Source organism: Lepidochelys kempii, chromosome 11 (genome assembly GCF_965140285.1).
Source record: "Lepidochelys kempii isolate rLepKem1 chromosome 11, rLepKem1.hap1, whole genome shotgun sequence".
NCBI lineage: Eukaryota > Metazoa > Chordata > Testudines > Cheloniidae > Lepidochelys > Lepidochelys kempii.
The window spans coordinates 1,886,112-1,913,372 of record NC_136390.1 but is presented as its reverse complement, the minus strand read 5'-3'; the positions used below and the strand labels follow the sequence as shown (position 1 = coordinate 1,913,372).

At 57.3% G+C, this 27,261-nt stretch overlaps 1 protein-coding gene across 1 annotated transcript; it reads left to right on the top strand.

Annotated features, from left to right (window-relative positions):
• Nucleotides 1-3,385: 3,385 nt before the first annotated feature.
• CDK5R2 (cyclin dependent kinase 5 regulatory subunit 2) lies at nt 3,386-4,886 on the top strand. Its single transcript, XM_073304880.2, has one exon. It carries the CDS (start codon nt 3,570-3,572, stop codon nt 4,548-4,550), a length of 981 nt encoding a protein of 326 aa, XP_073160981.1. The 5' UTR covers nt 3,386-3,569; the 3' UTR covers nt 4,551-4,886.
• The last annotated feature ends 22,375 nt before the right edge of the window (nt 4,887-27,261 follow it).

Genomic DNA, 27,261 nt, shown 5'->3' with positions numbered 1-27,261 from the left:
TTGGTCATGTCACCCGGGTCCTCCATCCTCAGCCCATTGTCCCCCCACTGGCCATAACCGGCTGCCTTCCACGCTTGGCTGGGCCTCTTGGTCACCAGGTCACTGGTCGCTAGGGTCCCCCATCTCCAGGCCATTGTCTGGGGTCCCAGCTGCTAGATAAGGTCGTACCTGGTGCTCTGCAACAACAAACTCTCTCCCACCACCTTGCTAAACATGCAGCATACAGGAAAACTGAGGCACACAAATGCTATTCATGTAAAACTACAAAAATCCCCAACTTCAGGTCACGCCTTCCTGTCATTATGACTTCCTGTCGAGCTTTGGTCAGCAGCAAAATGGCTAATGCTAATGCTTCAACAGTCATAATCAGGGGTGTGAATTAGCACCCCTTATCAGGGGGCATCTCATCGAGTTTAAGACCCAGAGGAACCATCACCTCATCTAGTCTGACCTCATGGATAGCCCAGGGGCCCTTACACTTCACCCAGATCGCCCAGTATGGAGCCCAAGGGCTATGTCTGCACAGCAAAGAAAACCCCCCAGCTGGCCCGTGCCACCCCGCAGGGGACAGAGCCCAGCAGTCTACCAGCAATGAACCAGCCCTGCAACCTCAGCCGAGTCAGCTAGCATGGGCCAGCCACGGGTTTCTCTTTGCTGCGTAGACATCTCCTTAGACTAAAGCAGGTCAGTCCTCCAGACACAAAGCTGCTGTATGCCCCTGGCAGAGAACAGCAGGGCCCCAGGTGCTGCCATGCAGGGGCAGGGAATTGATGAGGGGAGACACCCAGCTGATCCCAGCAGGCAATCCCCCCCACACACTGCAGAGGAAGGTGAAAAGCCCCAAGGTATCTGCCAATCTGACCTGGGAGGAAATTCCTCCCTGACCCCACCTCCGGTGAGTAGCTAGACTCTGAGCACATGAGCAAGAACCACCAGTCAGGCTTCTGGAAGGGGAATTCACTGACCCACCTCCGAGCACTGGCCTACCCTGCCCGGTGTCCCGTCTCCACCTGAAGTCAATCTCTGGTGCCCCAGATACAAGTAGAAAAACAACCCAGATACAGCTGACCAAGGCCAGAATCCACCTCCATTCTTGGTAGATTGTTCTAGTGGTTAATTACCCTCAGTGCTAAAGATGTGCGCCTTATTACCAGTCTGAATGTGTCTAGCGTCAAAGCCCAGCCATGGGATTGTGCTCGACCTTTCCTGGTTAGACTGAAGAGCCCACTATCAAATATTTCTTCCCCCTGTAGGTACTGAGAGACTGTACATTATGCACTGGTGGGGGAAAATACCAAACATCAGAACGGCCAGACTGGGTCAGACCAAAGGTCCATCCAGCCCCGTGTCCTGTCTGCTGACAGTGGCCAGCGCCAGGTGCCCCAGAGGGAGCGAACAGACCAGGGAATCACCAAGTGACACCTGCAGGCAGCTGACAGCCTGAAGCATAAGCTTTGATTAGTCATTGTTCTCACCTGGGAGTTATTGTTCCAGGGTGTCTGCAGTTTGGCAGGTTTTCATGGTAACCCCAAGGTCTGGTGATTTGCTCGTTTATTTTGTTATGAAAACTGAGATTCTGGAGCACAGGATGGTGGCACCAGGCTGTTGGGGACTGCACCCTACCTCCCCCCTTCCCCCACCTGAGCCCAGCTGGGAATCAGGAGCATTCTCCTGCCTCTCCAGGAGGCGAATTTCTTTGCATCTGCACAAAAGCAGGGAAATCACACTCTATGGTCCACAGGGTCCAGGCTAGGGATGGAATAGCAACTATATCCCCTCCCTGCTGCTGTCATGGTATGTTAGGGCCCCTGGGTTCATGACAATGCAACCCATGATCTCTAGATGATCCCTATCACTACCCCTCATGGTAGCTTAGGTTGGGCTGACCTGGAGACCCCCATATGGTGCCCAAGGGGTTTGGAGTCCCCCCTTTGCAGCTATTCTACCAGTGTCCCCTTGCACAGGCCCTATGGGGGGTGGCTTGAGAACTGCTGCATGGACCCTGGCATGTAAGAGGTGTCTGCTGCCTTCCACCCCAGAGGTGGCTGCATTTTGGTGGTAAACATAACAACTGGGTCAGACCATGGTCCATCTTGCCTAGTATCCTGTCAAGTTGCAATGGGGGAGGTTTAGATTGGATATTAGGAAAAACTTTTTCACTAAGAGGGTGGTGAAACACTGGAATGCGTTACCTAGGGAGGTGGTAGAATCTCCTTCCTTAGAGGTTTTTAAGGTCAGGCTTGACAAAGCCCTGGCTGGGATGATTTAACTGGGAATTGGTCCTGCTTCGAGCAGGGGGTTGGACTAGATGACCTTCAGGGGTCCCTTCCAACCCTGATATTCTATGATTCTGGCAGTGGCCAGTACCAGAGCTTCAGGGGGAGTGTACAGAACTGGGCAACTATGGATTGATCCATCCCTGTCTTCCACTGCCAGCTGCTGATAGAGGTTTGGGGACAACCAGAGCATGGGGTTGCAGCCCTGACCCTCTTGGCCAATAGCCATTGATGGACCTGTCCTCCAGGAACTTCTCTGGGTCTTTTTTGAACCCATTTATACTTTTGGCCTTCACAACATCCCCTGGCAGTGAGTTCCACAGGTTCACTGTGGGTTGTGTGAAGAAGCATTTCCTCTTGACCGCATTAAACCTTCTGCCGATTCACTTCATTGGCTGACCCACGGTTCCAACAGTGTGTGAAGGGGTAAATAACACTTCCCTTTTCACACTCTCCACACCAGCCATCATCTTATAGACCTCTATCATCTCCCCCCTTAGTGGTCTCTTTTCCAAACTGGACAGTGCTAATCGGTTTAATCTCTCTTCCTGCGGCTGCAGTCCCAACCCCCTGATCTCGTCTCTGAACCTCTTCTGGGCCCATTATACCCCATTGGAGCTGGGGGACCAGAACCGGAGTTTGTGGCTGCTGTATTCTCTGGCTGTGCTATGCAGCAGCTGGGACTGGATGATCGTTATGGTCCCTTCTGGCCCTGGGCTGGAGGAATCGGTCTGTACAGCTGGAGAGAAGGGCCAGCCAGGGACAACAGCAGCTCCCCCTTCCCATCGCTGGGCTCAGGCAGGGACGGGGGCTCACCAGGCGTGGGAGCCAGTAGTGTCCCCCCCCCATAAGAACTCCACATCCTTTCCGGGTTAAGGTGGTCCCGGGGGATCTGCCAGGGAAAGCGCCCCCCTCCCCTGCTCCTTCCCGCGGGGGGTGCTCCCTGGAGCCCAGGTCCCGGCCAGCCGCCTGGGGCAGCAGGGACCCCCAGCCCCGGGTTCCCTCGCCCTCCCCCAGCCCGAGCCGGAGGTCCCCACGGGGAGGCGGGCCTTGCAGGCGGCGGGTGGGGGAGCCCGGCTTGGATTGGCTGCTCCGGGAGAGGCGGGGAGCGGCGGGGCCGGGACTGGTGCAGCCGCTGGTGCAGAGCCTAGATCGGGCGCGGCAGCCGCAGCGGCGTGTCCTCCGGCTCCGCCCGGCGCCCTCCCATGGCCGGTGCCTGCTCCTGGCTTCCAGCCGCGCCCTAGACCGCTCGGCTCCGGCCCGTCCCAGCGCCCGGGGGAGGAAGGAGCGAGGATGGGCACGGTGCTGTCCCTCTCCCCGCCCGCCGCCTCGGGGAAGGGCGGCGGCGGCGGCGGGGGGCCCCTGGCGCAGGGGGCTGCCCCGGCCAGGGCGCACGGGAAAGGCGAGAGCCGGCTGAAGCGGCCCGGGGTGCTGATCTCCGCCCTCACCTGGAAGCGCCTGGTGGCCGCCTCGGCCAAGAAGAAGAAAAACGCCAAGAAGGTGACCCCCAAGCCGGGCAGCGGGGGGGCCCGGCCCGACCCGCTGGTGCAGCAGCGTAACCGCGAGAACCTGCGCAAGGCCCTGGGGGCGCCGCAGGCGGCGGGCGCGCCCGGCCCCAAGCAGGGGCCCCTGGCCGTGCCGGTGCCCACGGTGCCCGCCGCCCCGCAGGAGCTGCAGCCGGGCGGGGGCAAGCCGCCGCCGCCCCCGCCGCCGCCCCCGCCGCCCGGCAGCCGCGCCCCGGGCTCCCCGCGCCGGGTCATCGTCCAGGCCTCCACCGGGGAGCTGCTTCGCTGCCTGGGGGACTTCGTGTGCCGCCGCTGCTACCGCCTGAAGGAGCTGAGCCCCGGCGAGCTCATCGCCTGGTTCCGCAGCGTGGACCGGGCGCTGCTGCTGCAGGGCTGGCAGGAGCAGGGCTTCATCACCCCGGCCAACCTGGTGTTCGTTTTCCTGCTGTGCCGCGAGGCGCTGCGGGGCGAGGAGATCGGCAGCCAGGGCGAGCTGCAGGCCACCTTCCTCACCTGCCTCTACCTGGCCTACTCCTACATGGGCAACGAGATCTCCTACCCGCTCAAGCCCTTCCTGGTGGAGGGCGACAAGGAGCGGTTCTGGGAGCGCTGCCTGGCCCTCATCCAGCGCCTCAGCGCCAAGATGCTGCAGATCAACTCGGACCCGCACTACTTCACCCAGGTCTTCCAGGACCTCAAGAGCGAAGGGGAGACCGGCGGCAGGAGGGACTCCGGCCCCAAGCCCTGGACTATCAGCCTGGACCGCTAGGAGGTCCCTGGGGCTCCCTCCCTCTGCCCCCACCGCCGCCAGGGAGCTGCCCGCTGGAGGGGGAGCGGCTGGACTTCCCTTCCCCCCAACATCGCCCGCCGGAGCCGCCTCCAAAAACTGCCCAACCGCTGGAGCTGCCGAGGAGGCAGCGAGGACCGGGCCTGTGTCAAGGCGGCGGGGAGGGGAGGGGCACTGCCGGTTCGCATCTCCTGGGGTGGGGCTCCATGCTGTATGCTGGGGGAGGGGACAGGCTGCTCTGGCCAAGGGGGACCCTAAACCATCAACCGAGGTCTTGGCGGTGGCTGCCTTCCCTGGAAGGGAGCGGGCTGCATGGCAGAGCGGAGGGGGGGGGTGACTTGTCCTCCCAAATGCGGGGGGGGGGACTCTTGGATTTGGGGCTTTGTGGCTGGCCTGAGGCATGATTAGCCGGGTTACGTCTTTACAAGGGGAGATGGCAGCCTCTCCGTGCTCTAACCTCACCTTCAAGGGAGGGGACCCGGCCCCCAACACCCCTGTGCTCTTAGCCGCTACAGTGAATCACAGTACGGCGGGGGCCAGGGATCGGGTTTGGTTCGGTTTTTGTAACCGAAAAGAGAAGGCTGCAATTCTGCATGCGAGTGTCTGTCCGGCTCTGCCATTGTGGGTGTATCACACGCAGCCGCTGGCCCCGGAGATGGGGGGACGGGACGGGGCGTCCCGCGCAGAGCTGGCTGGGGGGCCCCGCGGGGGAAATCCCGGCGAGGGGCAGTATTCCCCCCACCCCCCACCGAGTTCTGGTCTCCGTCCACCCCCCTCCGCCCGCTCTCTGGGGCTGGGGAGGGTCTGGCCCCTTCCGCTCTGCCTTGCCCGCTCCGAGCCGAGCCGAGCCGAGCCGAGGAGGCAGCCGCCCGCCTGCTGTCTGAACGTAACGAGCCCGCGGGATGCTCGCCGCGCCCGCGTTGCTCAAATGTACAAACCAGAAGCAGATTGTTTTATATTGTATATTGCAAAGAGAGATAAACCTACGGAGACCAAGCAGAGCCCGGCGGCGGGCGGTGAATTTCTTAGCCCGGGGGCAGGGGAAGAAGCTGGATCACTGGGGCGTATGTTTACGGGGAACACGTTTTGGGTTTTGTGGTGAGCCGGGGCCAAGCCTTTGCCCTTGGCTGCTGGTTGCTAAAAGAGCAGCTTGGCAGTAGCTCCTTGGTTCCCTAGCTCTCAGCCCACTGCGGGGCCTGGAGCAGGTTTCAGGGGGGCCGCCGGGCAGGGCCAGCGTTGGACTCGCTGGGGCCCAGGGCAGATAGCCGCAGCCCCACGGCCTGGGGCTGAAACCCAGGGCCCTGAGCCCCGCCCCCCAGAGCTGAAAGGGAACCTGAGCAATGTAGCTTGGTGGAGGCCCCTGTGGGGTGGGGCTCCTGGCAATTGCCCTGCTTGCTACCCCCAAAGCCAGCCCTGGCTTATATATGCAGAAAACCAGTTATTGGGGCACAGGGGGGCCCTGGAATTTTATAGCATGTGGGGGGGGGCTCAGAAAGGGGAAAGGTTGAGAACCTCCGGCCTAATGGAATCTAATATCCAGTGGCCCTGCGAGCCAGCCCCTCTGTGTTCCCCAGAGCACCGGCAGTAGGGGGTGCGTTTCAAGAGCCGACCTGCCTCTTCCCCCCCCCCCCGTCTCTGTCTCTTTCTTTGTGACTTACACTCCAAGCAGAACCTGCTCTGGGTTTTCGCATGCGGGGGGGGGGTGTATGTAGATCCTCCCTTGCAGTCTTTTCTGAATAATACAAAGAGACGCATTCTCGCCAATCCCATGCACCTAATCAAATAATCTGACAACCAGCCTGTCCCTCCCATTGCAATGAATGCGAATGGTGCCTGCTTTAGGAGGCATTGTTAGTGTGTGTCGTCGTCCCCCCCCCCGCGTTCGCTCTTTCCAGACAGGAAGTCTGGCTCGAGACTGGCACCCTGGGAGAATGCTAATGTCCAGCCCCCCCCGCTGTGCAGTAATAACCCTTTAATTGCAGCAGTCCGGGCCCGGGCCCGGAGGGCTCCGGGGGGCTCTTCTTTTAGCAAGTCACGGGGCGTTATTTGTCCCCCTGGGGTCACTTCCCAGAGTCACGGATCCGCAGGGAGCGACGCGGCACGGGACGGGCAGGGCCTGGCTGAAGAATACAGTCGCGCTTTAGTCCCTTTCCAATGATTTACTTAGAATAATAATAATTTTCCCGGCTCCGACGGTGGCCTGTGTGATCTTCGGCTGGTCCTTGTGCTTTTCAGTTCAATTCGGAGTTGGTTGCTCCCCTCGCTGGCTGGACCCGGCGGGTCGAGGCTGGGGAGAGCGATGGAGCGCGAGTGCTGTCCAAGGTACTGAAGGCTCTGGTCTAGTCCAGTTCGCTTTGCAAAGCGCTGGAGTGATTTTCCCTCCAGGCGGGATGTTTTTGGGGCAGGCCAGGCCCTTCCCCCCCTTCCCCCTCCCCCAGCAGTGACCTCCTCGTCTGGGGCTCACGATGTACAATTCTATGGGATTAAACCCACAGCTCTGGTACTATGGTGACCCCACCCCCAGTCTGGCTTGTGAGCTGCCTGCCATTCCAGCGCTGTCCTCTCAACCTTCCTGCAGCTTCCTGCCCACAAAGAAGTGGTAACGCGGAGTTTCCTTTTTACACACTAAGGTCCTGAGAGACAGGTAGCAAGAGGGGGATGGGGCAAAGCATTTAATTTAAGCCTGGGAAGAATCCGAGTGAAGTCAATGCTATGACTTGCTCACTTAGTTCATGCAGGTGCTTAAATGCTTTGCTGGATCAGGCCTGAGGCCTTGCCACCTGGCAGAATTGAGCCATGAGGATAATCTAGAGTTACAGGTGACCTACAGAGGAGTAAAGAACCAGGCATTTTGAGTTTGCTGCTTTGCAGCATATAAAGGCCTGGAAGGGGGTTATTTTATTTTGAACATTCGGCTCACTAGATAATCTCAATATTTTCTTGGCGGATTCCCCAACTGGTGGCGAACTGAAGTGAAAGTTTTTGCAGTGCTTCCTGGAAGGGATGGGGAGTCAAAAATGATCATAGTCTCCCAAGGTGCCTGAGTCATACAGAGGTGGTGTTGAAAACTTCACACGGCCCATCTAAAGTCCCTTCCCCTCTCCATGGCTCGGAGCTCCCTTGTGATGACAAAGGCTCTAGATCTCCAGTGCATTCCAGGAATCCTCAGGCACAAGATAGCTTCTCTTCCCCTGGAGAGATCAGCACATACAGCTTGGACTCTGCCTGGAGTCAATGCACCATGGGTGAGTGAGGGGACAGGTAGGCTGGGGGTATCTGCACCCCTACTGGCCCATCTCCTGCTTGGCATTCTGCCTGGTCAGCATCTCTTCCCTGCTGTCCTTTGTGAGCCCCTGAGCCTGCATTAGCTGGATATTGAAGTGTATCCGGCGTGAGAGCAACGGCCTAGCTGTATTTCAGAACATCAGACCCATACTCACCGTTCTGGCAGCACTTGTCCATGCTAGATGTGCCTTTTACATGTCTAATGTACTTGTCCGGCCTGCATTACCATTGTATCTGAGCACCTCACAAGGGAATCTGCGGGAGAGCCAGCATTCAAACCCAGGTCTCCCAAATCTTAGTCTAGTGTTCTAACCATTGGGCCATCTTCCTTTGCTGCTTTCTAATAATAATTGCTGACAGGTGCTATGTGGCAGCAAATGGCTGTTAAAGGACTTCGTTCTCGCCTTGATGTATAAGAGGTAAGTCTTATCCCCAGTTCACAGCTGAGGAACTGCAGGGCCAAGGCTCTTTAGCTGCCCAAGCCAGGAGAAGGAGTTGGTACCACAGCCATGGTTAGAAAGTGGGAGACCCCAATTCCCAGCCCTGAACACCTGAACCCCTCTATTTAGCCCACCATCTCATCCCCCATCACAGAGCTCTTTAGGGGCCATCTCAGCTCTTAGTCAATGATTAATGTTCACTCAAAGTGCAGTTCTGCACTGAGAAGTGTCTGTGCGAAAATGGCACCTTCACGCTCCCCAAACCTGCTTCCTGCGTACTGGCCACACTTGCTCATTTCGGGGCCCGAGTCAGATGCCCGTGGAGGTAGCTCTGGCTGCAGCGTGCGAGCTGGATTCTACCTCTGGCTGCATGTGCAGAGCTGTTGATTCAGTTCTGATCCGGTTCACCTCTGCAAACACGTCGCTGAGGGCTGGCTATGAGAGTGGTGTGGGTAGGCGTGGTGTGAAAAGCAAGTCTTCATTCTCAGACCCCAGGGAGCGTGCAGGGCTGGCCATTTAGAATCCCACTCTTTGGCTTGTAGCAATAACAACACCTAGCTCTTGTCATCAGCAGACCACAAAGGAAGTAAATATCATAGCCCCATTTGACGGGAGGAACTAAGGCACAGAGCAGCGAAGTGCCTGGCCCATGGTGACCCAGTGCCAGCGGTGAAGTTGGGTCTTGTGATTTCCAGACCAATGCTCTCTCCACTAGGCCAGGGTCGCCCTGGCAAGCTGCATGCATTTGGCTGGTGTCTGTGACAATCCCCAAGGTGGAGCTGGGCTCTGCAATATGTAGTGTCGTGGTTTGCAGAGCTGGGCCACGCCTCGAGAAGCATCATGCACTTTAGAGCAAGGAAACCCTCCGAGGCCGCGCTTGAAGTCATGTCAGCCCCAGAGCCAGGCGTTGGAAACACTGTCGCAGGGAAAGGGTCTGCCGTGCACACGAGGGACCGTGCCCCTCCTGCACTTAACGTATTGAAAGCGCCGGGCCGAACTGTGGATTTAGTAAAGCTAATTGCAGCAGGGTAATTGAAGGCAGCTCGGAGTCGCTAGAAATACACCCAGAATGAAAGATGATCTTACATGCTTTGTGCATTTAAAAGCACGTATACACCAGCCAAGTGCCTTCTCTCATCCGAAGCATCATTAGAGCAGAGAGGGTCTTTGCCTGAGCCACGAGCTGGCCTGAGACAGCACTGAAGTGAAGGCCAGCCCTGCTGCTGGCCCTCTGAACAGGGATAATTGTCACGCTAAGGGAATGGAAATAGAGATTGAATTTAAAGCAGTGGCATCCACTATTTGCCGTCCCACCGGGTGTGACTTTTGCAGCTGCCTCAGGCAGTCCAGACACACGCAGGCACCAAGGGGTTAAAATCCAACCTTTTCTCTCTCCTGGGGGCCTGGCTATTTTAAAACCTATCTCCCCACATGGTATTCTAAGGAGTCATCGAGGGAGGGGGTTAATGCAAGCTTCTGCCCTCGCTTGAAGTCGTCCTTCTCCCACTCGGAAGATGGGTGGATGGGCCTTGCAGTGTGGTGGGGAATTTTAAATGACCATGGCCACAGTCAGTAGGAAACCCTCAGCAATGCCTTAGAAGGAACAAAGGGTAAGATTTTCAGCAGCCCTAAGTGACTTGGGAGGGCACGTCCCACTGCATGCCCATGGAGGTCGGGCCTTGCCTGTGCTAAGAGCTGTGTCAGTCACAGCTGTTCTCTGATCTTGGATCAGCAGATGCTGCCACTCCCCAAGCAAAGAGCCCCTGTGAGAGCCCAGGAAGGCGCACTAGGGAATTTCTTCCTGGGGGTACCCTCAAGCCCTTTCACACACACCCCTGGGGAAGAGCTGAGAAAGAAAAGAGAAAAAAAGATCAGCTGTTGCCCCCAGTTAATGAAGCAACATGTGCACAAACCTCTTAGGACACAAACATCCAATCCTGTTCTTAAAAAAGATAGATTTTATTTTAAAAAAAGAAAGAAAATACTTCCGGGAACTGAGGCTATTGTTAGATTTTAAAAGAGGAACTCCAAGGGTTAAGCCCCTAGAATCGCTTTCTTGAGGTCCAGCTTAAAGGTTACAAGCAAAACAAAAGCACCTGGGGTCAGCACAGAGGAGTCCACAAGCCACAAAGAAATGAAAGGGACAAACCTCCTCACGTCTCCCTGGATGTTTCCTGATCCGCTTACATCTCGGCGGGTTCAAATGCGGAGTTTCTAGGGATGACTCTGAGGACTTTTCATACCTGGCCCAAGCTTCTCACAGCACGGCTTGGCCCCAGCCCCCTCCCCGGGAGAACAACCACCGACCGCCACAATGGGAGTCTTTTCTCCACTTTAAAAGGTTCTCGCCTTCCCGTTGGCTCTTTGGGCCAGGTGCCCACACCCTTCCCTTTACCTGTGCAAGGCAGAGAGACTTTTTAACCCTTTCCAGGTGGAGCAATCAGAGAACAGCTACTAAGAGGGATTTTATAGCTACTGGCTGGCTGGGTGTCCTTCAAAGGGAGCTCCCCTCCCACCTCATTTATCACACACTTTGAAGTAGCTTTATGCATAGGCATGGCTGGGGTGACTTGCAAACCTGGCTGTCCCCGGCAGTGTCAGCGATAGGTTGTCATGGGAGCCCAGGTGAGACAGAGACTTTAGGACCAGGCGGCACATGGGAAGCCTGGGCAAAAGGCCGAAAGGCCGATCGATGGGCCCTGACACCTCTCATCACCTCAAGGACAAAGCGGTTTGCACTGCGGGGGATGGAAGCCTGCTCTAGCCCATCAGGTCTCTGCTGCATCCAAGATGCTCTTGAGTGGCCCTCTCCGTGGCCCTGGCAAACCTACCATTGACTTCATGAGAGCCTGGGGGAAGCGGCAGCTTTCTCTTGGGCCCAGCTGAGCAGGGCCCGCACCTGCTCCTGGATGCATCAAGGGGCGTTTGGGGGAGCAGGATCGGGTGGATAAAGAGGCCGGGCCAGGATCCAAGAAGGGGGGACAGCGGGTGATGTTGTACCTACAAGCTCTAGGGGCTGCTGACCCCGCTTGGCTCCTTCTCCCGTGTGCTCCCTGGGCGAGCCAGGGGCTGCGTGTGAATTTCCCTGATCAGCGCCTGGAGAAAATTCTGTGGCCTGGCTGAGCGCTTCTGCCCAGCCCTCCCCCTCGACCCCCCACGGAGCTCTCAAACAGCCACCTCCTTTGCTTCCCTTTCGTTCTTCCCCCCCTCCCTGGCCTCAGCCAGCAGACGGGGTTTGGATGTCCCTGGCTGGGCCTGGGCTAGACCAAGCGGGGTTCTCGACAGCCTGCATCGCTGCTAGCTGATTGTAATGTCCTCTGGCCAGGCACCCAAACTCGATTCTGAGCAGCGCTCCGGGTCTCCTAGCGATTCCCACGGCAGCAGCCACCTCATCCCTGGGGCAGCTTCTCTGCTGGGGGGTCACGTGAAACACAGCTGCAGCTGATGAAGCTGAGCCCATTTACCGCCCTCCCCCTGGCCGGGAGCTGGCCCCCATTGTGCTGGGTGCAGTACATAGGACGAGGCATCCCAAGGAATTCACACCTGCAAGCTGGGTGAACACAGCCCTGGGCCGGCGGGCTAACAGCGTACTTTGGGAGTAGTCCCCTGGAAGCAGAAGGGCTTGGGTGCTACTCAGCCGAGTGAAGGGGTCAGAATCCGGCTCTTAGGGTGAAAGACAAGGGCAGCTGCCTGGAGGCGTTAACCAGGGCAAGGAGATAGAGGCAGCTCCATGTCCCTGTTACTGTATCAGCAGGGGGATAATAGGGAGGGGGCCTGTTCTATCCTGGTGAAGAAACAGACGCGAGATCAATAGATGTTTGTGGCTCCCTGGCTCGTTAGGTCTCTGCTGATGAATCTAACTTCAGCCCCAAAGCGTCTCTGTCAAGGCAGGTTCTGTTTTCCCAGGGGGCTGGGCCTGGATCACACCCCTTCCGTCAGGGCTCCGCATGAGCGCTGAATCCGGCATTAGAGTGTGTTGATCTGCTCTGCCCGGGGAAGGGGCAGGATGGAGCCCGGAGGCCAGCCCTCCCCTCGCTCCAGGGGGTAAAAGCTGGACTTGGGCCCTCTGATACCCGCGGAGCGATGCGCCAGGCCGCGAAGCAGGTCTCCACGCACCCTGCACGAGAAGGGAGGAAAGGGCCCCCCCGGGAGCCGTCTCCTCTGCCAGCTCTTGCCTGCTCTGTGCTGCGTTCAGCCTGACTAGTGCTGTCTCTTGATCAATGAGCCTCTTCCCCTCCCCGGTCCCTCCGTTCCCCGCCCCCCTTGGCACAGAGAGCGGGCGGCTGATTACAGGGACTCCGCCATGCGACCCCGGCAGTGCAGAAATCTGCTGAATTAAGCAGCAGGTTCCAGAACAGGGTGTGCAGCGAAGCCCAGCGCAGCGGGAGGGGGAAGCACTGAGCGGCAGCAGGCCTGACACAGAGACACAGGTGGCTTTTCCGAGCGGAGCCGTCAGATTGGGGGCGGGGGGGCTACAAAAGGCATCACTGCAGATCCCCCCCCGCCCGTCTGGCATCCCATGCGCAGCTGCCATTCGTTGTGCAACGTTCTTCCAGGCCAGGTCATCTTCCCACCTACCCCTGCACCCCCGCGCCCCTTAACCCTTTGCTCCCAGGCCATCTCCCGCCTGTTGCCCCATATTCTTGCCTCCTCACCTCCACGTTCTTGCCCCTTAACCTTTTCCTCTGCCGGGCTTTCGTGGGGCTTGGTTTTATCGCACAGCCGGGGTGGCTGCCACTCTGGGAAGCAAAAGCGAATGGGCAAGAGAAAAACACCCCAGTTCCCGCCACAGAGCCTGGCTCTGAGCTAAGCTGGGATCTAGCAGAGTGAACTGGCCAACGAGCAGGCAGCTGACCTGCACCCCAGCCAGCCCACAGCACAGGGCAGTGACAGGCAGCGGGAGAGGCCTACGGTTGGGGCTTGGATTCTGACGGTCGGGGCTGGGTTGCTGACCCCTTCTTGCTGTGCAGGGGCTGAGGCCAAGGGGCAGGCCTGGGGCTGGATGGTGCCAGAGTGACAGCTCGACTCTCGGGGCGGGGCAGGGGGGAGCTGGTGCCTCCCAGCCCATGCAGGGGTTAGACGCGGACAAAGGATCCTGCAGAGCTGGGCCACTGGGGAGCGGGGCTGTGGCCTGGGGAGAGCTGCTGAGCAGGGTCATGTCCCACATCTGGCAGTGTCCAGGGCTGCTTCCCTTAGGGGAAAAGTGAGGGCTCCACAGAGGGAGGAGATGAGCCCGTGGATATCTGGGGAGCCAGCTAGGCTGGGGCGTGCAGTGGGGTGGGGAAGGAGGCTGCAAGCGGGAGTCTGGCTGGGGGAAAAGCCCAGGGCTTAGTTGGCACCAGACCCCCTTTTAACTTTCCCTCACCACTGGCAACTGTGGTCTCTGCTGGGGGTTAGGAGCAGAGGCTAAGGAGTTTGGACTCCATACAATTTAATCACCCTAAATACAGTCACTGATGGAAGCTAGGAGCCTAAATACCTTTGGAATCTGGGCCTGAGTCACTGCAGCAAAACCTCGTTCCTCCACTGCCCCTCCTGGCCTCCAGGAGACCAGTAACTGCCATGGGCTTTCCCTGCTCTTTGCCTGGGCTTAGGGGTGCGCTCAGGCCGGGGCCTGTGGGCAGGAGAAGGAGTCCATGAGCAGAGAGCCGCGTACCCTTCTCCCAAACAGAGAGAGAACCGGGAAGGAAGGTAATCATCAGCTCCGGCCTCCTGGTCACACTGCAGAGTGGGGACCGGCCAAGGCGGGGAGGGAGGAGAAGCTGCAGGGGGTGACGCATAGCTTCGCGTGGGATTGAGCCTAAATCCAGCTGGGCTCATCTCTCTGAAGCAGAAAACACCACCCGCTCCGCCAGAGCCTCTTGCTTTGTGCGAGAAAGTGAGGGGGTCCTGAGCCAGCTCCCAGGTCATTGTCAGGCCTCTACTGAGCAGTCACAAGTGGCAGGTCGATTTCCCAGTTGAGGTGAAATCAGTGACTCAGAGTCTGGGTGTTTGCTTAGTGCCAGGTGTTTATGTACTCACTGTGCCCCAGGCCTGGGACAGAGGTGGTCCCAAACGGCACACCAGCAATCCCCTCATTCAGGGATCTCAGCCGAGCCACAAACACCTGCTACTCAAGGGACTCTTCTGCCTCAAGAACTGACTAGCTGGAGAGGTTAAGGCAGGGGACAAACTCCAATGCTGCGTGCAACAGCTCCTTAGAGGAACTGTATCACAAAACTGAACAGGGCAGCGGTTTCTTTCAGGACTGAACGCTGCCCACGCACTAAGGAAAAGCACTTGGGAGATGCCCTGCCCCAGCACCCCCTGGAGACTCCTGCTGTGACACCATGGCCTACACCCGGTGGGTTGGGGACCGGAGGCCCTATGCTGTTGTAGAGGGACAAGGAGCAGGGCTTCTCCCAAAGGATGTAGGGGAGGGTGGTGTTTACCTCCATTTGCAAACAGGGCTAGCTGCAATCCGTGTCAAGAGGGGACAAATGCCTCGTCTTTGCTGGTCAGGCTTTGGCCAGTTCTGACCTTTGACGTGCTGGGGTGCCGGCATGCCCGGCTTGTGAATTGGACCTGTGTGTGTCCCATGTGGATGAAAAACCCAATGAGGGAGGAGTGGGTCTTTCCGTGCGGGAGGTTGCCCAGATTGCCTTGAGGAATGCCAGGGCGTCGGCTTCCACTGAGTGGGTCACAAGGTCCATGCCGAAGAACCCAGACCCATGCTGACAACCCTGCCAGCTCTCACCTGCTCGCTCTGGCAAGGGTTGTAGTGAAGGCTTCAGACCCCCCCGGGCTCTGTCAATCTGGCTTTGGGCCTGCTATGGCTCAGAGACCTCCTTAGTCACCTTGGCCAGTAGGCGCCTCCTAGATGGGCCAGCAGACTCCGGGACCGGGGCTGTGCTGAGCAGGTTCTCTGGAGTTGACCGGGATGGGCGGGATGCTCTTGAGAGTTTCCTCGGGGAGAGCTGAAGGGTGATGCACCTGGAGAGCGGCCGGGTTCAGTTCTGCTCACACCAGTGGGGCTGAGCCCTGGCACCAGAAAACCCCCGTGTGGCCGAAGCTGCGGCTGTTTGATCCTGCGAACGAGCACACGTGAGTGTCCGCACGGCCACGCGGAGCTCGCGGGATCAGCATTCTGCCCAGCGGCAGCTCTGATTAGCTGGCCAACAAATCCCAGCGGAAAGGAAGTGTGGAAATGCTCGCACAACAGTGGCTGAAATGGCTGGGGGGGGCTCTTTGTCTAGCCTAGGCCCTTGCCCGTGGATGACCCAACAGTGGTAGCCAGTCCCTGCCGAGTGCAGACAAGGCCTTGATGAAAGATGGGAGGGGTAGTTTTCAGGGAGGAGGGGCGGGTTAGTGGTGACAGCTGGGCGAGGCCGCTGCTTTCGAATAAACCTTCCATCACAAGCCACCTGAGAGAGACCAACAAGCAGAGGCAGCAGCTTGACTTGGTGCCCGGTACTCAGAGCCCCCCGATGGATGCGGGGTTACAGACCATGTGCTCCGGCAGCTCTTCCTCTGGGGGTGGCACTTCTGGGACTGGGCTGCTACAGCTGTCTCCCTGGCTCGGTGCAGCCTGGGGCGTACGGACGCCGGGAAAGCGTGTGTGCGTCTGACTCCGGAGACAGGTGCTAAACCCTCTGAGGACACCCTGGAGGCTGCTGAGCCAAGCTGACTTCCTGGTCCCGGCTCCGGGTGCGTTTGCGGATGGAAACAGCCTTTCAGAAGCGTCTTGGCTCATCTGCAGCGTCTCGTGCTGCGACGCAGCAACCTGCCCCCGATCCTTCGGGAGCCCCCTTCACGCCACGCTGGGCCGGGCGCCCTAGGCAGGGGGCCAGGCTGAAGGTAGGGAGGAAAGGGAGGTTCCCAGGTGGCGTCTGCAGAGAGGTCGCTGCAGAGTGAAGAAGTGTCCCCATCCAGGTGCAGACCCCCGAGGACATGGGCCCGGGGAATAGTTTCCCCACAGTGAGCGGTGGAACCCCCATCCCCGGAGGCAGCCGGGGCCCGCTGTAGGGAATAACATTGTCTTGGCAGGGCCGACAGCCCTGACCCTGCTGATCTGACCTGCTCTTCCCATTCCCAGATGTCACAGGCCAGACGTGCAGAGCGACAACCAGGCTCTGTCCTGGGGGGTGACCTGAAGGTTTCCTCCAACCATCTGTGACTCCGGCGATGGCAGTTCAGCGGCATTAAAAGCCAGACTCAGGGCACGCAGCCAGGGCTCTGGGGAGGGGGAGCTCAGCCAACCTCTGCCCCACCTGCAGGCCGGGAGTCAGAGGCACCCAGTTAGGGCCCGATCCTGCAGCTCCAACGTGGGTGATTAAGGTGTTCCCAGCATTCAAGGGGCTGTCCATAAATTACGTAATTCATTAGGGGGCAGTGGGGGGCGGGGCCTTAATGTGGCATGTTCGTTTCAGTGTCGCAAAGTATTCCAAGAGGTGGGTGGGTCTTGAAAATCAGTAAAACACGTGTTATGTGGCTTGGGGGCTGCCCCACAGGGGGCTCGCAAAGGATTTTTACAAACTTTGCATCTTTATGGGGGATCAGCAGGGCCTGAAAAGGTGGGATTTCCCCCCTCTTTTTCTTTTTCGCTTTAGAACTATAAAAGAAATTCATGTCCATTCCTCCCTGGCTTTGCTTCCCCTTGGGGCAGGTACTCCAGGGCGTTTAGTGAGAGTGGGGCTGGCCAGAAAGCAAGAATTCCAGAGCATGAAAAATGTTGAGGTTTTGAAAATGGTTTTAGTTTTGTCTGCACTGGACAGAACCGAGACCTTTTGAAAATGTGTGTGAGAAAAGCAAGAGAGAGAGGCTGACTCTATGGCCCAGTCACTAGGGGTATTCTGGGGTGGGTCTCTCCACCCAGACCTGGGAAACATTCCCAACAAAAGTTTCATTGTAATGGCCCTTTCCCACAAAAAGCTCTAATTTGGTGAATTGGTATTTTCTACTGAAAAAAATATTTTGTTGAAAAATTCCCACCCAGCTTTGACGCTGTCACAGAAGGGGCTGGGGGTGGGGGTGTTTGGTGGCGCTGGATCTTTGTCAAAGAGTACCTTTCTCCCAAGTGTGCAATAGCCATCAGAGTGAAGTGTGGATGGACAAAACTAAAGAGTTTCGAAGAGACTTACTATAGACTCATAGGCATGTGGGACTGGTGGTTGTCTGACCCATGTCAGACCAGATACTCGTAAGTGTCCCTCTGGCTTTAAAACTGAGGAATCTCTTATTGTCTCCAACCACGCACAGGCCGCTGCAGCCCACTGCGGGGCTCTGTTCATGCCAGAAATAAATTCCAGTCAGCCCTGCTTGTAGCCTATGAAAATGATACCAGCCTGACTGTGTTTGTCTGCCACCCCCGCCCTGTTGATCCATCTGGGAAACAGTTAAATGCAGCCTGCTGACTCCCCAAGGTAGGTGGCTTTGCCTACCCAGCGCTGGGCATGGCTCTCTAGAGTGAGAGGATCTAGGGTGTGGGCTGAGCAGGCCAGAAGGAGGAGCCTTTGGAGCAGCCCACCCCAGGGAGAACGTCAGAAGTGGCCTTTCTGTTCTCTTATTGTTCACGTTTGTTAATAAGGCCAAACACTGGGGAAGTGGGGATGAGTCGGGCCAGTTCTGTACCACGTGGGCTATATTCGAGGTGCAGCAGAGGAAAAGCACCTGCATGGTGCAGAGCGACGAAGGGCCTGGTGCAGAGCCGGTGCAAAGATTGGCTTTGGGTCAGACCCTGTGCGTGGAAAGGTGAGTGTTTCAGAGAACTGTGAACATGTGTAAACAGGGTAATAATGGGGGCACTACAGCGATCGCTCTTCTGTGCCCTCATATATCCCCTCCCCCTCTGCCACCACCTGTTTTTCACATTTCTATTTGGCAAACGGCTACAGTTGTTCGCTACCTCCTAAAGTTTGAATGACGCTTAAACCCAAGAGGACTTTCTTGGTTCAGCTGTAATGCATCCTGCTCTTCATCCATGCAAAGTATCTTTCTTTGTGCCTGAGCATCGGTGACAAATAGCGGCCCAGCTTTGGGCTTCGTGCTTGTTCAGGAGCGAGAGGTGGTGTTTTTGTAGGCCCTACAGAATTATAGACAATTGTTCTTTCTTTTGACGATGGAGCGAGAGGACTTTAAAAAGCAATCCTGGACTCATGGGATTCTTTAGGGTTATAACAGGTGTGAAGGCTGGTCATGTTTCTCTCCCCAAACCCTTTCGGCTCTGGAAAAAGAGCAGACACTTTGCTCTAACTTACTGTTTTCCCTTCTCCACGTCTTGATAATTCCTCGCTAGCAGGGACTTAAATCCCTGAAGAACAGCAGGAAACGTACAGCAACTGCGGGTGTTTTTCTACTTCAGTGAACTCTGATGAAGCCAACTGGGGCTACCAACGCTCCTGCCTGTGGCTGAAAGCAGATGTGCGAGACAGATGTGCCAACAAGGTAAACCACCAAACAAAGGAGCAAACAGATGCAGAGGAAACTGACAGAGAGCAGGGTGGGGCGGGTGAAAATGACTCCCTCTCCCCCCAAAATCCATCATCCATCCCACCCCCCTTCTGATCCGCTCTGGGAGATTCAGAGTGGATCCCTGCCCCGCCCCCCGGCGGCCTGCTGCAGCTAATTGTTGAGCGGGGACCTTATTAGGAATTCCTGATCAAAAACTGTGAATCAGGCATATGGCACATGGCACGGGGCGCGCCAGCCTGCTGATTGGTGGGATTTTGGTGCAGTCTATTTAGAGCTGTCAGCTGGTGACTGAGAAGTGCAGGGCTCGCCGCGGCTGGGTCAGCGGCTAATGGAGAATGCAGGATGCCTCTGCAGTGTGGTAACTATGACAGCCAGGAGGAGAAGGGGGGGGCGTGGATGGGGGGGATGCTCAAGGCTCTGACCGTTCCGCCCTGAGCAGGGTCCCTCGGATGGGGAGTACCGACAGGAGCATCCCTAGTTGCCATGTTAACGACGTTATGGCCTAGTTACTAGGGCGAGCAGCACGCAGGCACCCGCTAATTAGGCATTTCTGTGCCCCCCACGGGTGTGGTGGCTCCCAAGTGCGTAAAAAGGAAGAACAATCACTCGCTCCCTCCCTTCGCAGACGGCAGGAGTAAACAGCCTGGCGATCAGCTCAGAGAGATGATGATGGTTATTACCATGGGGAATCCCAGTCGCAGGGGTGAGTTGAGGTCTAAGGCACACAGTCCCATCTCTCTAGTGGCAGGGAGTTCCCCAGTTGGGCTCCAGGGCCTGTGATGGATCTGTCTTGGTTTGGAGTCCTTGTCCTCGCTGGGCATGGCTGTGAGGGGAGGTCATGGTTACAGACGGAGCCAGATTTGATCCCACAGGGGGAATGTGAGCCTCAGGACAGAGCCCTTGCACTGGGCTCCGTTCCACAGGGCCAGAGGAGGTGGGACGTCAGGGGGATGGGCTCGCAGCACCTGGCATTGCTGAGCAAACAGGCTGTTGGGTCTGCACCCACTGGAGCTTTCTCAGGGTGGGCAAGTCCATCCCAGGGAATAACAATGAGCCACTGAATTGCCACGAGACAGTGCAGGAGGCTCCGTGGTCCAGGTGGTACCACATCAGACCACAGGGTGAAATCCTGGCTCTCATTGGCTCCAGTGGGGCCAGGATCCCACGCGTGGCCAGCGTAGAGATGAGACAGCTGGGAGCTCTGGGCCCAGAGGGACAGTGTGGTCCAGAGAGTAGGGCCTGGGTCTAGGACTTCCCAGCTCTGTTACTGACTCACTGGGTGATCTTGGACAAGTCACTGCCCCTCTCAGTGCCTCAGTTCCCCCTCTCTCCCATGGAGGAATGATCCTGACCCTGCTTTGCGAAGCGCTCGGCACTCTGGGGCTGCGAGGTGCAATGTCTGGTCACCTCGCGGATTGCTGTCTGCTATTGGCATGCGCCTGTTTGAACCGAGCAAGGCCCGGACCCAACTGAACCGAACGCCAGCTCCACCTGAGGGTGATTTCAGTGCTGGCTGCACCCACTGGAGTGGGCAGGATCATCCTCGCGCCACCCCCCGCTGAGAGACACCCTGCTGCCCCTGGCGGGGACCAAGAGTCTCTCCTCCTTTGCGCCAGCTAGCGTCGACCTGGCCTGTCCCTGCCAACGGGATGGGCGCTCTGGGGAGCCGGGGCAGCAGGGACCCGGGCAGGGGCTGCAAGTCCCAGCTGAGCCAGAGTCTGCTCATGCTGATGTCAGCCCCCAAGGGATTGCTGGAGCTGCTGAGCAAAATAGCCCCAGCCCTGGGCTGTTGGGCCTTAGCGGGAGGGGGAAGGATCCAGTGACCCAGCGCTCGCAATCCAGGGTCACTCTGATGTCACGGAGGCTGTTGAGCAGGGGCTTAGTCAGCAGAATCCGCTCTCCTCACCGGCTCCCCTTGCGGACAGCAGATTGCCCCCGCTCGGAGCAGCTCCCTCCCTGCCGGTGCCCAGGTCTGATGCGGTCCCAGCCCCGGGGAGGAGGGAAGGGGCTGCAGCTCCCATCCCCTGCTGTCGGCAAACTCATGGTGAGCGGCTGATCCAGTCCTCATGCAGCAGCGACAGCCGTGGCATGTTCCCTCAGCGCGGCCAGTGGCTACCCATGGGCTACCAACACCCTGCAGTGGGAGAAGGGCGTTCACACTCCGCAGCCCCTTGTTCCTGTGCCAGGGGTGCCGTCACACTCGGCTCACACTCGGTGCCCCAAGGGCGACAACTGCCGGTCAGGAGCAGCCCTGGATCCAGGAACCTGCAATGCTCCAGGGCGGGGCTGGGCCAGGGGGCTGAGCACAGAGGGGGGCTGGGGAGGGGGCAGAAGGGGATTTCGAGGGGCAGAGCTGGGTGAGGCAGGGAGCGCGGCTCAGTGGACATCAGGATGCAGGAACAACCCCTCCCAGTTCCATTTTTTTAAACCTTCCTTTCCACTTTTCTTTCCTTTTTACCTTTTTTCCTCAATATTTTGCCTTGATCTAGCAGAAGGAAGGCGCTCGGGCTGCTCCGCTCCCTCCCACGACCTGCCCCCCACAACTAACATCCACACACAGGCGCAGACCGGTCACCAAGATCCACTCCAGCAAGAGACCTTTCATTCCTTCTCCCCAGCACAGGAAATAACCTAACCCCGGGGCGCCCGCTCCTGAAGCCACGAGGTATTTAGGCTATTTCTCTGCTTCCTCGGTGCGCCCCCCCAGGGCAGTGCCAGTGAGTCAGCTGCTCCCTGTGCCTGGATTTCAGTGCGGCCTTCTCCCCAGCGGAGCCGGGCCCTGGGGTTTAACCGAACGCTGCCCGCCAGGGGCCGGAATGTGAAATCGTGTCCCCAGGCGAGCGCTCCGGGCCCGACACCTCGTCAGGAACTTTTCACCACAATTCATTGTCTGACAGTCGGGTCTTGTCTCTTGCCCCCGAGCGATAATGAGGTCGTTGCACCCTCTGGGCCTGGCTGGGTGTCTCCGTGTGGGCGCTGCCATTAGGCAGGGAGGGTAGGGGAAGGCGGAAGCAGCGAGCGCCTGGCTTTCTGGGCTGTGCGGGGGTTGGCTGGTAAGTGACTGTGGCCCCGGCATCCATCACTGGTGAACGTTGGCCCTGGTTGGCAGTGCCGGAGAATGAGCCATGAAGCTCACTGGGCACGTACAGCAGCCGTGCCCTAGCAATAAACCTTCGCATGGTCATGGCCAAGGCACTGAGCAGACACTAATCCCCGGGGTGCCAGGTGAGTCACTGTCATCATCTCTGTTGTACAGGTGGGGAAACCGAGGCACGGAGCAGGGACAGGGCTGCCCAAGGCCATGTAGGATTGGACCCTGCAGGGGACTCCCTCCCTACCAGGGAGAGGGACGCTCAGCCTCCGTGGCACTTTCACTTCTCGGCCTGTTCGCAGAGACTGGGAACCAGGCAGCCAAGCAGGGGGGCAGCTTTTGCAGGGACACCGAAATGCCGCATGGTACGGCCCATGGTGCCCACTGGGAAACTGCCAGTGGGGAACTGCTGGCCCCTGGCAGCCAGGGCTTGCCGCAAATCAGCGAGCGGGAGGGCCCAGCTGGGTGCTGGTCCTGCACCTCTCCAGCAGGGGGCACTGTCAGCCCTGGGCAGCAGGGATGGGCAAACACAAGGAAGCCCCTTCCCCACGGAGGACCCAGCCGATCGCAGTGACAATAAGCCTTCAGGGATGGATGTGGCGCCTTTCGCTTTCGCCTTTCGCCTTTTGCCGCGCCACCCCGCTGCTGCCTTTCCTCGTGCCACGGAGGCTAATGGGGCTGTGGGTGCCGGCTGCTCCTGCCGCCCTCGCCGAATGCACTGCAGCTCCCAAAGGGCACGCTGGGGGAGCGGGAGCCGGTGCCTGGCACCGCCTGGGGGGCTCTTGGGGCCCTCAGCAGCTGGGCCAGGCCCAAGGACAAAGCATCGTCTGGCCTTGGGATGCCCGTTGGCGCTGGCCTCCTGCTGTCCCTGCCCGTGTCTCCCGCCCCACGCGGGCGCTTTACCTGGCATCTGTAGCTGTCTGCGTCCTTGCTAATCAGCTTAGTGAATGGGATCAAGGGGGGGCCGGGGCTCAAGACAGGAGACAGCTCGGGGGTGACGTCAGTGGCAGCCAGAGCATGCAAAGCGCCGGGGTCGGACGGGGCTCCGTGCCCTGCTCCCTGGGCTGGGGGGAGCCAGCGGGCAGTGGGGCTGTACCGGGGTAACTGGCGCTGCACCCGGGGGGGGCACCATCGTCCCAGACGAGCCTCTTCTGACTGCCAAAGCCACATCCCCCTGGTGTTGGGGGCTGCGGGGCCAGCTGGGTGCCACAGAGCCCACGCCCGGGGCAGAACGGGCCCACTGCATGCAGATTCACATGCGCAGTCCCCCATTTATTATTATTTATTATTTGCATTGCCATAGCGCCTAGGAGCCCCAGTCATGGAGCAGCACCCTGTTGTGCTAGGCGCTGTACAAAGGCAGGCCCCTCACACTGCAGCAGATAGGAGAAGAGGGTGCTCTGCTCTGGCTCAGTGCCAGGAAGCTGCTGATTCGCTTGGCAGAGGGAAGATCCCACACACCCAGGGGCCTGTAACCCTCCCCACTGCAAGGAGAGAGCAGGAAGTTTCTTTGTTTCCCTATGGGATTGCTGTGGTGAACTGCTTCTGCCCGAATAGCACCCAGGGACCACCAATGATAGGCCCCAGCCCTGGCAGGGTGGGGTTTTAAATACAACAGGAGAGGAACAAGAGGCAAGTGGGACAAGGCTGTGACCCATTGACTTTGTGTGAGAGGGATGGTGCCCCCTACTGGCTGCTGAGAGGGAGGATAACAGACCTCTTAGTAGTGCTGGCTAATGGCATTTCCCTTTAGCTCAAGGGTTAGAGGCCTGTGTGTGTAGCACTGAAGAAGCAGCATTCTGAGCCCAGCACCCCATGTGTGGGAGATCCCTGTGCCCTGTCTGAACCCCAGGCTTCCCCCTCTCCACGGGGCTGACAGGAGCAGGGGATGGGAACTGCAGTGGCGGGTGCCATGAGGGACAATGACTACGGCACAAACTCCCCCTGGTTATAACAACAACCACAAAGTGCACAGCCTCTGCGCCCGGGCAGTGGTACTGATGTATTACTATGCAGAAATGGGAGAATTGTCAATAATAAGCTGAAATGACAAAATGTTCAAAATTTCTCCTCTATTGGGGAAAAGCCAGATGATGTGATCATAGCATATGATGCGGATGAAACATTTTCTATTTCAACCATAACTCAGGAGGATGTTAAACAGCAGCTACTAGAAGTTAAACATCTTTAAAGCAGCGGGCCAACATAATGTGCATCCAAGAGTTTTAAAAGAGCTGACTGAGAAGAGGTCTGGCCCATTAATGTTGATTTTCAATAAGTTTTGGAATATTGGGGAAGTTTCAGAAGACAGGAAGAAAGCTAAAGATGGCCAGTATTTAAAGAGGATGAACAGGATGACCAGGATAATTATAGACCTGTCAATCTGAGTCACTGAGACACTGTGAGTCACTGAGACAAAGTGATCTGGATCGGCTGGTAAGCTGGGAGCAAGCAAACTGTGTGTTTTAACAAGGCCAAAGGTAAAGTCATACATCTCTGAACAAAGAAAGTAGGCCCTACTTATACTGGGGGGACTCTATCCTGGGAAGCAGAAACCAGTTGGGGGTCATGATGGATAATCAGCTGGACACCAGCTTCCGGTGCAACACTGTGGCCAAGAGGGATGATGTGATCCTGGGATGCATAAATGGGAATCTCAAGGAGGAGCAGGGTGGTTCTTTTGCCTCTGTATTGGTCACTGGTACAACATCTGCTGGAATCCTGTATCCAGTTCTGGTGCCCACAGTTCAAGGAGGCTGTTGATAAGTTGGAGCAGGGTCAGAGAAGAGCCACGAGAAGGATTAAAGGATTGGAAAACTTGCCTTGGAGTGAGAGACTCCAGGAGCTCCATCTATTTAGCTTAACAAAGAGAAGGTTCAGGGATCACTTGCTCACAGTCTGTAAGTACCTCCATGGGGAATATCTATTTATTAACGCAGCAGAAGGTCTAACACGGCCCAATGGCTGGAAGTTGAAGCTAGTCTAATTCAGACTTGAAATATGGTGTACATTTTTAACAATGGGAGGAATTAAACATTGGAACATCTTCCCAAGGGCTGTGGTGGATTCTTCATCCCTGACCATTCTGAGCTCAAGTTGGGATGATTTTCTAACAGCTCTGCTCTAGTTCACACAGGAATTAATTCAGGGCCGGTCTGTGGCCTGGGCTACGCAGGAGGTCAGAAGAGATGGTCCCGAAAGCCCCTTCTGGCCTTGGAGTCTCTAAGATGAACAATCAGAGCTCAGTGTACAGATCGTTTATATAAAACAACCCAACAGGTCACTCCACTGCACACTCAACTCGCCCCCCGGGGAGAGGATGAGCACGCGAACCAGCCGCACGCCAGATGTTAATCACGTCACTTAACGCACGACCGGCAAGTGCGCCGATGCCCCAGTGCGGCGCATGGGATAGGACGCTAGATTCCTGGATTCCAAGGAGAGACGAGAATGGAGAAGAAAAAGCCTCCTCCATTCTGCACCAGGGCCCGGGGAGGTGGTCCCTAGGATGAGATCTCCAACCTCCGTACTAGCGAGTCGCACGCTTTGTTGCTTCTCTAGGGCATTGCACACCCAGGGGCTCCTTCCGTCCCTCCTTCAGCCTCCCCCTCCCCAACACCCTGTGTGCCACCCTCCCATCCCCCTCTATTGCAGGGACTCCCTGCAAGCCCTCCCCCATGCCAGGGGCTCTGTTTCTCCCCCATACGAGGGTCCCCCATGCCTGGGGCTCTGCGTGACAAATAGGAAAATGCCTCTGAGTTCAGTGTCAGACCTGTGACTGCACCCGCCGGCTGAACACTGAAGCCGAACGCTGGGGTTCGGGTTAGGGCTGAGTGCCCCTGCCACATGGGTGAGTGAAGCACCCAGCCGCAGGCCAGGCTGATATGTAGCTATGAGCTGCCCTGGGCCCCATCCTGGGGGCTCATTCCCGTGCGGTCCATGGAGCCGGGTTTCGGCTGTTTACCAGTCTTCTTCCTAGACGACCATAACACAAACTGTATGGCAGAATGCAGGTAAAACCATGAAGCAGGAGACGCACAATTCTCCGCCAAGGAGTTCACTCACAAATGTAACTAAAGCATTTTTTTAAACACGCATCATCAGCGTGGAAGCAAGTCCTCTGGCATGGTGGCCGAAGCACGAAGGGGGATGCAAATGTTTAGCATGTCTGGCACGTAAATACCTTGCAATGCCAGCTACAAAAATGCCATTTCTCACTTTCAGGTGACATGGTAAATAAGAAGCAGGCAGCATGATCTCCCATAAATGTAAACAAACTTGCTTCTCTTAGTGACTGGCTGAACAAGAAGTAGGACTGAGTGGACTTGTAGACTCTAAAGTTTTACATTCTTTTGTTATTGAGTGCAGCTATGCGACTGTGACGAAGTGGGACTGTTCTTAATGTTTCCTCTGAATAGTGTGGGGGTGCCTCAGTTTCCCCTAGTCAGTTCTTATGTATCTAGGTGGTGGGATAAGGGTGTATGATCATTGCAGAGCCCTAGAGGGCAGGGGTGTGCAGGGGTCTGGACACAGAGAATGGCCGACACCCTGTTTCCTGGCAACTGATGGCCTGGGCCCTTCCCCCCTGCAAGGTGAGAGCTAAAGCGTTGGAAAACGAAGGAATCCGGTGGCCTCCTGACCCCGGAAAGGGACAAAGCCCAGAGGAGGAGGGGCTGAAGGGAGTTTCAGTTTGGGGCTGGCTGAGGACATGGAGTGAAGGGCAGACGTGGTTGTCTGGCTCACTGGCCCCAAAATGGACCCAGCTGAGGGGTCTGGTTCTCTGCACCTACAAGCTCTGTTTTGACCATGTTCCTGTCGTCTAATAAACCTTCTGTTTTACTGGCTGGCTGAGAGTCCCGTCTGACTGCGGAGTTGGGGGGCAGGACCCCACCTGGGCGGACTCGCTGTGGGAAGCGCACGGAGGGGCAGAGGAGGCTGAATGCTCCGAGGTCAGACCCAGGAAGGTGGAAGCCGGGTGAGCTGTGTGTCCTGCAGACAGGCTGCTCCCAGAGGGGAGACTTCCCCAGAGTCCTGACTGGTTTCATGGGGAGCAGTTCCAGAGCATCGCCCGGGGACTCCGTGACAGCGACAAAATAAATCTACATTTGTAAGTTGCACTTTCACAACAAAGAGATCGCACAATTGTACTGGTATGAGGTGAATTGAAAAATACGATTTCTTTCGTTTGTCATTTTTACAATTCAGATATTTGCAATCAAAACTAATATCAAGTGAGCGCTCTACCCTTTGTAGACTGTGTTGTAACTGAAATCAGTATATTTGAAAATGTAGAAAACCATCCACAAATATTTAATACATTTCAATTGGTATTCTGCTAGCATTGGTTGAACAGTGGGATTAAAACCGCGATTAATCATGATTCATTTTTTTGAGTAAATCGCGTGAGTTAGCTGCAATTTATCGACAG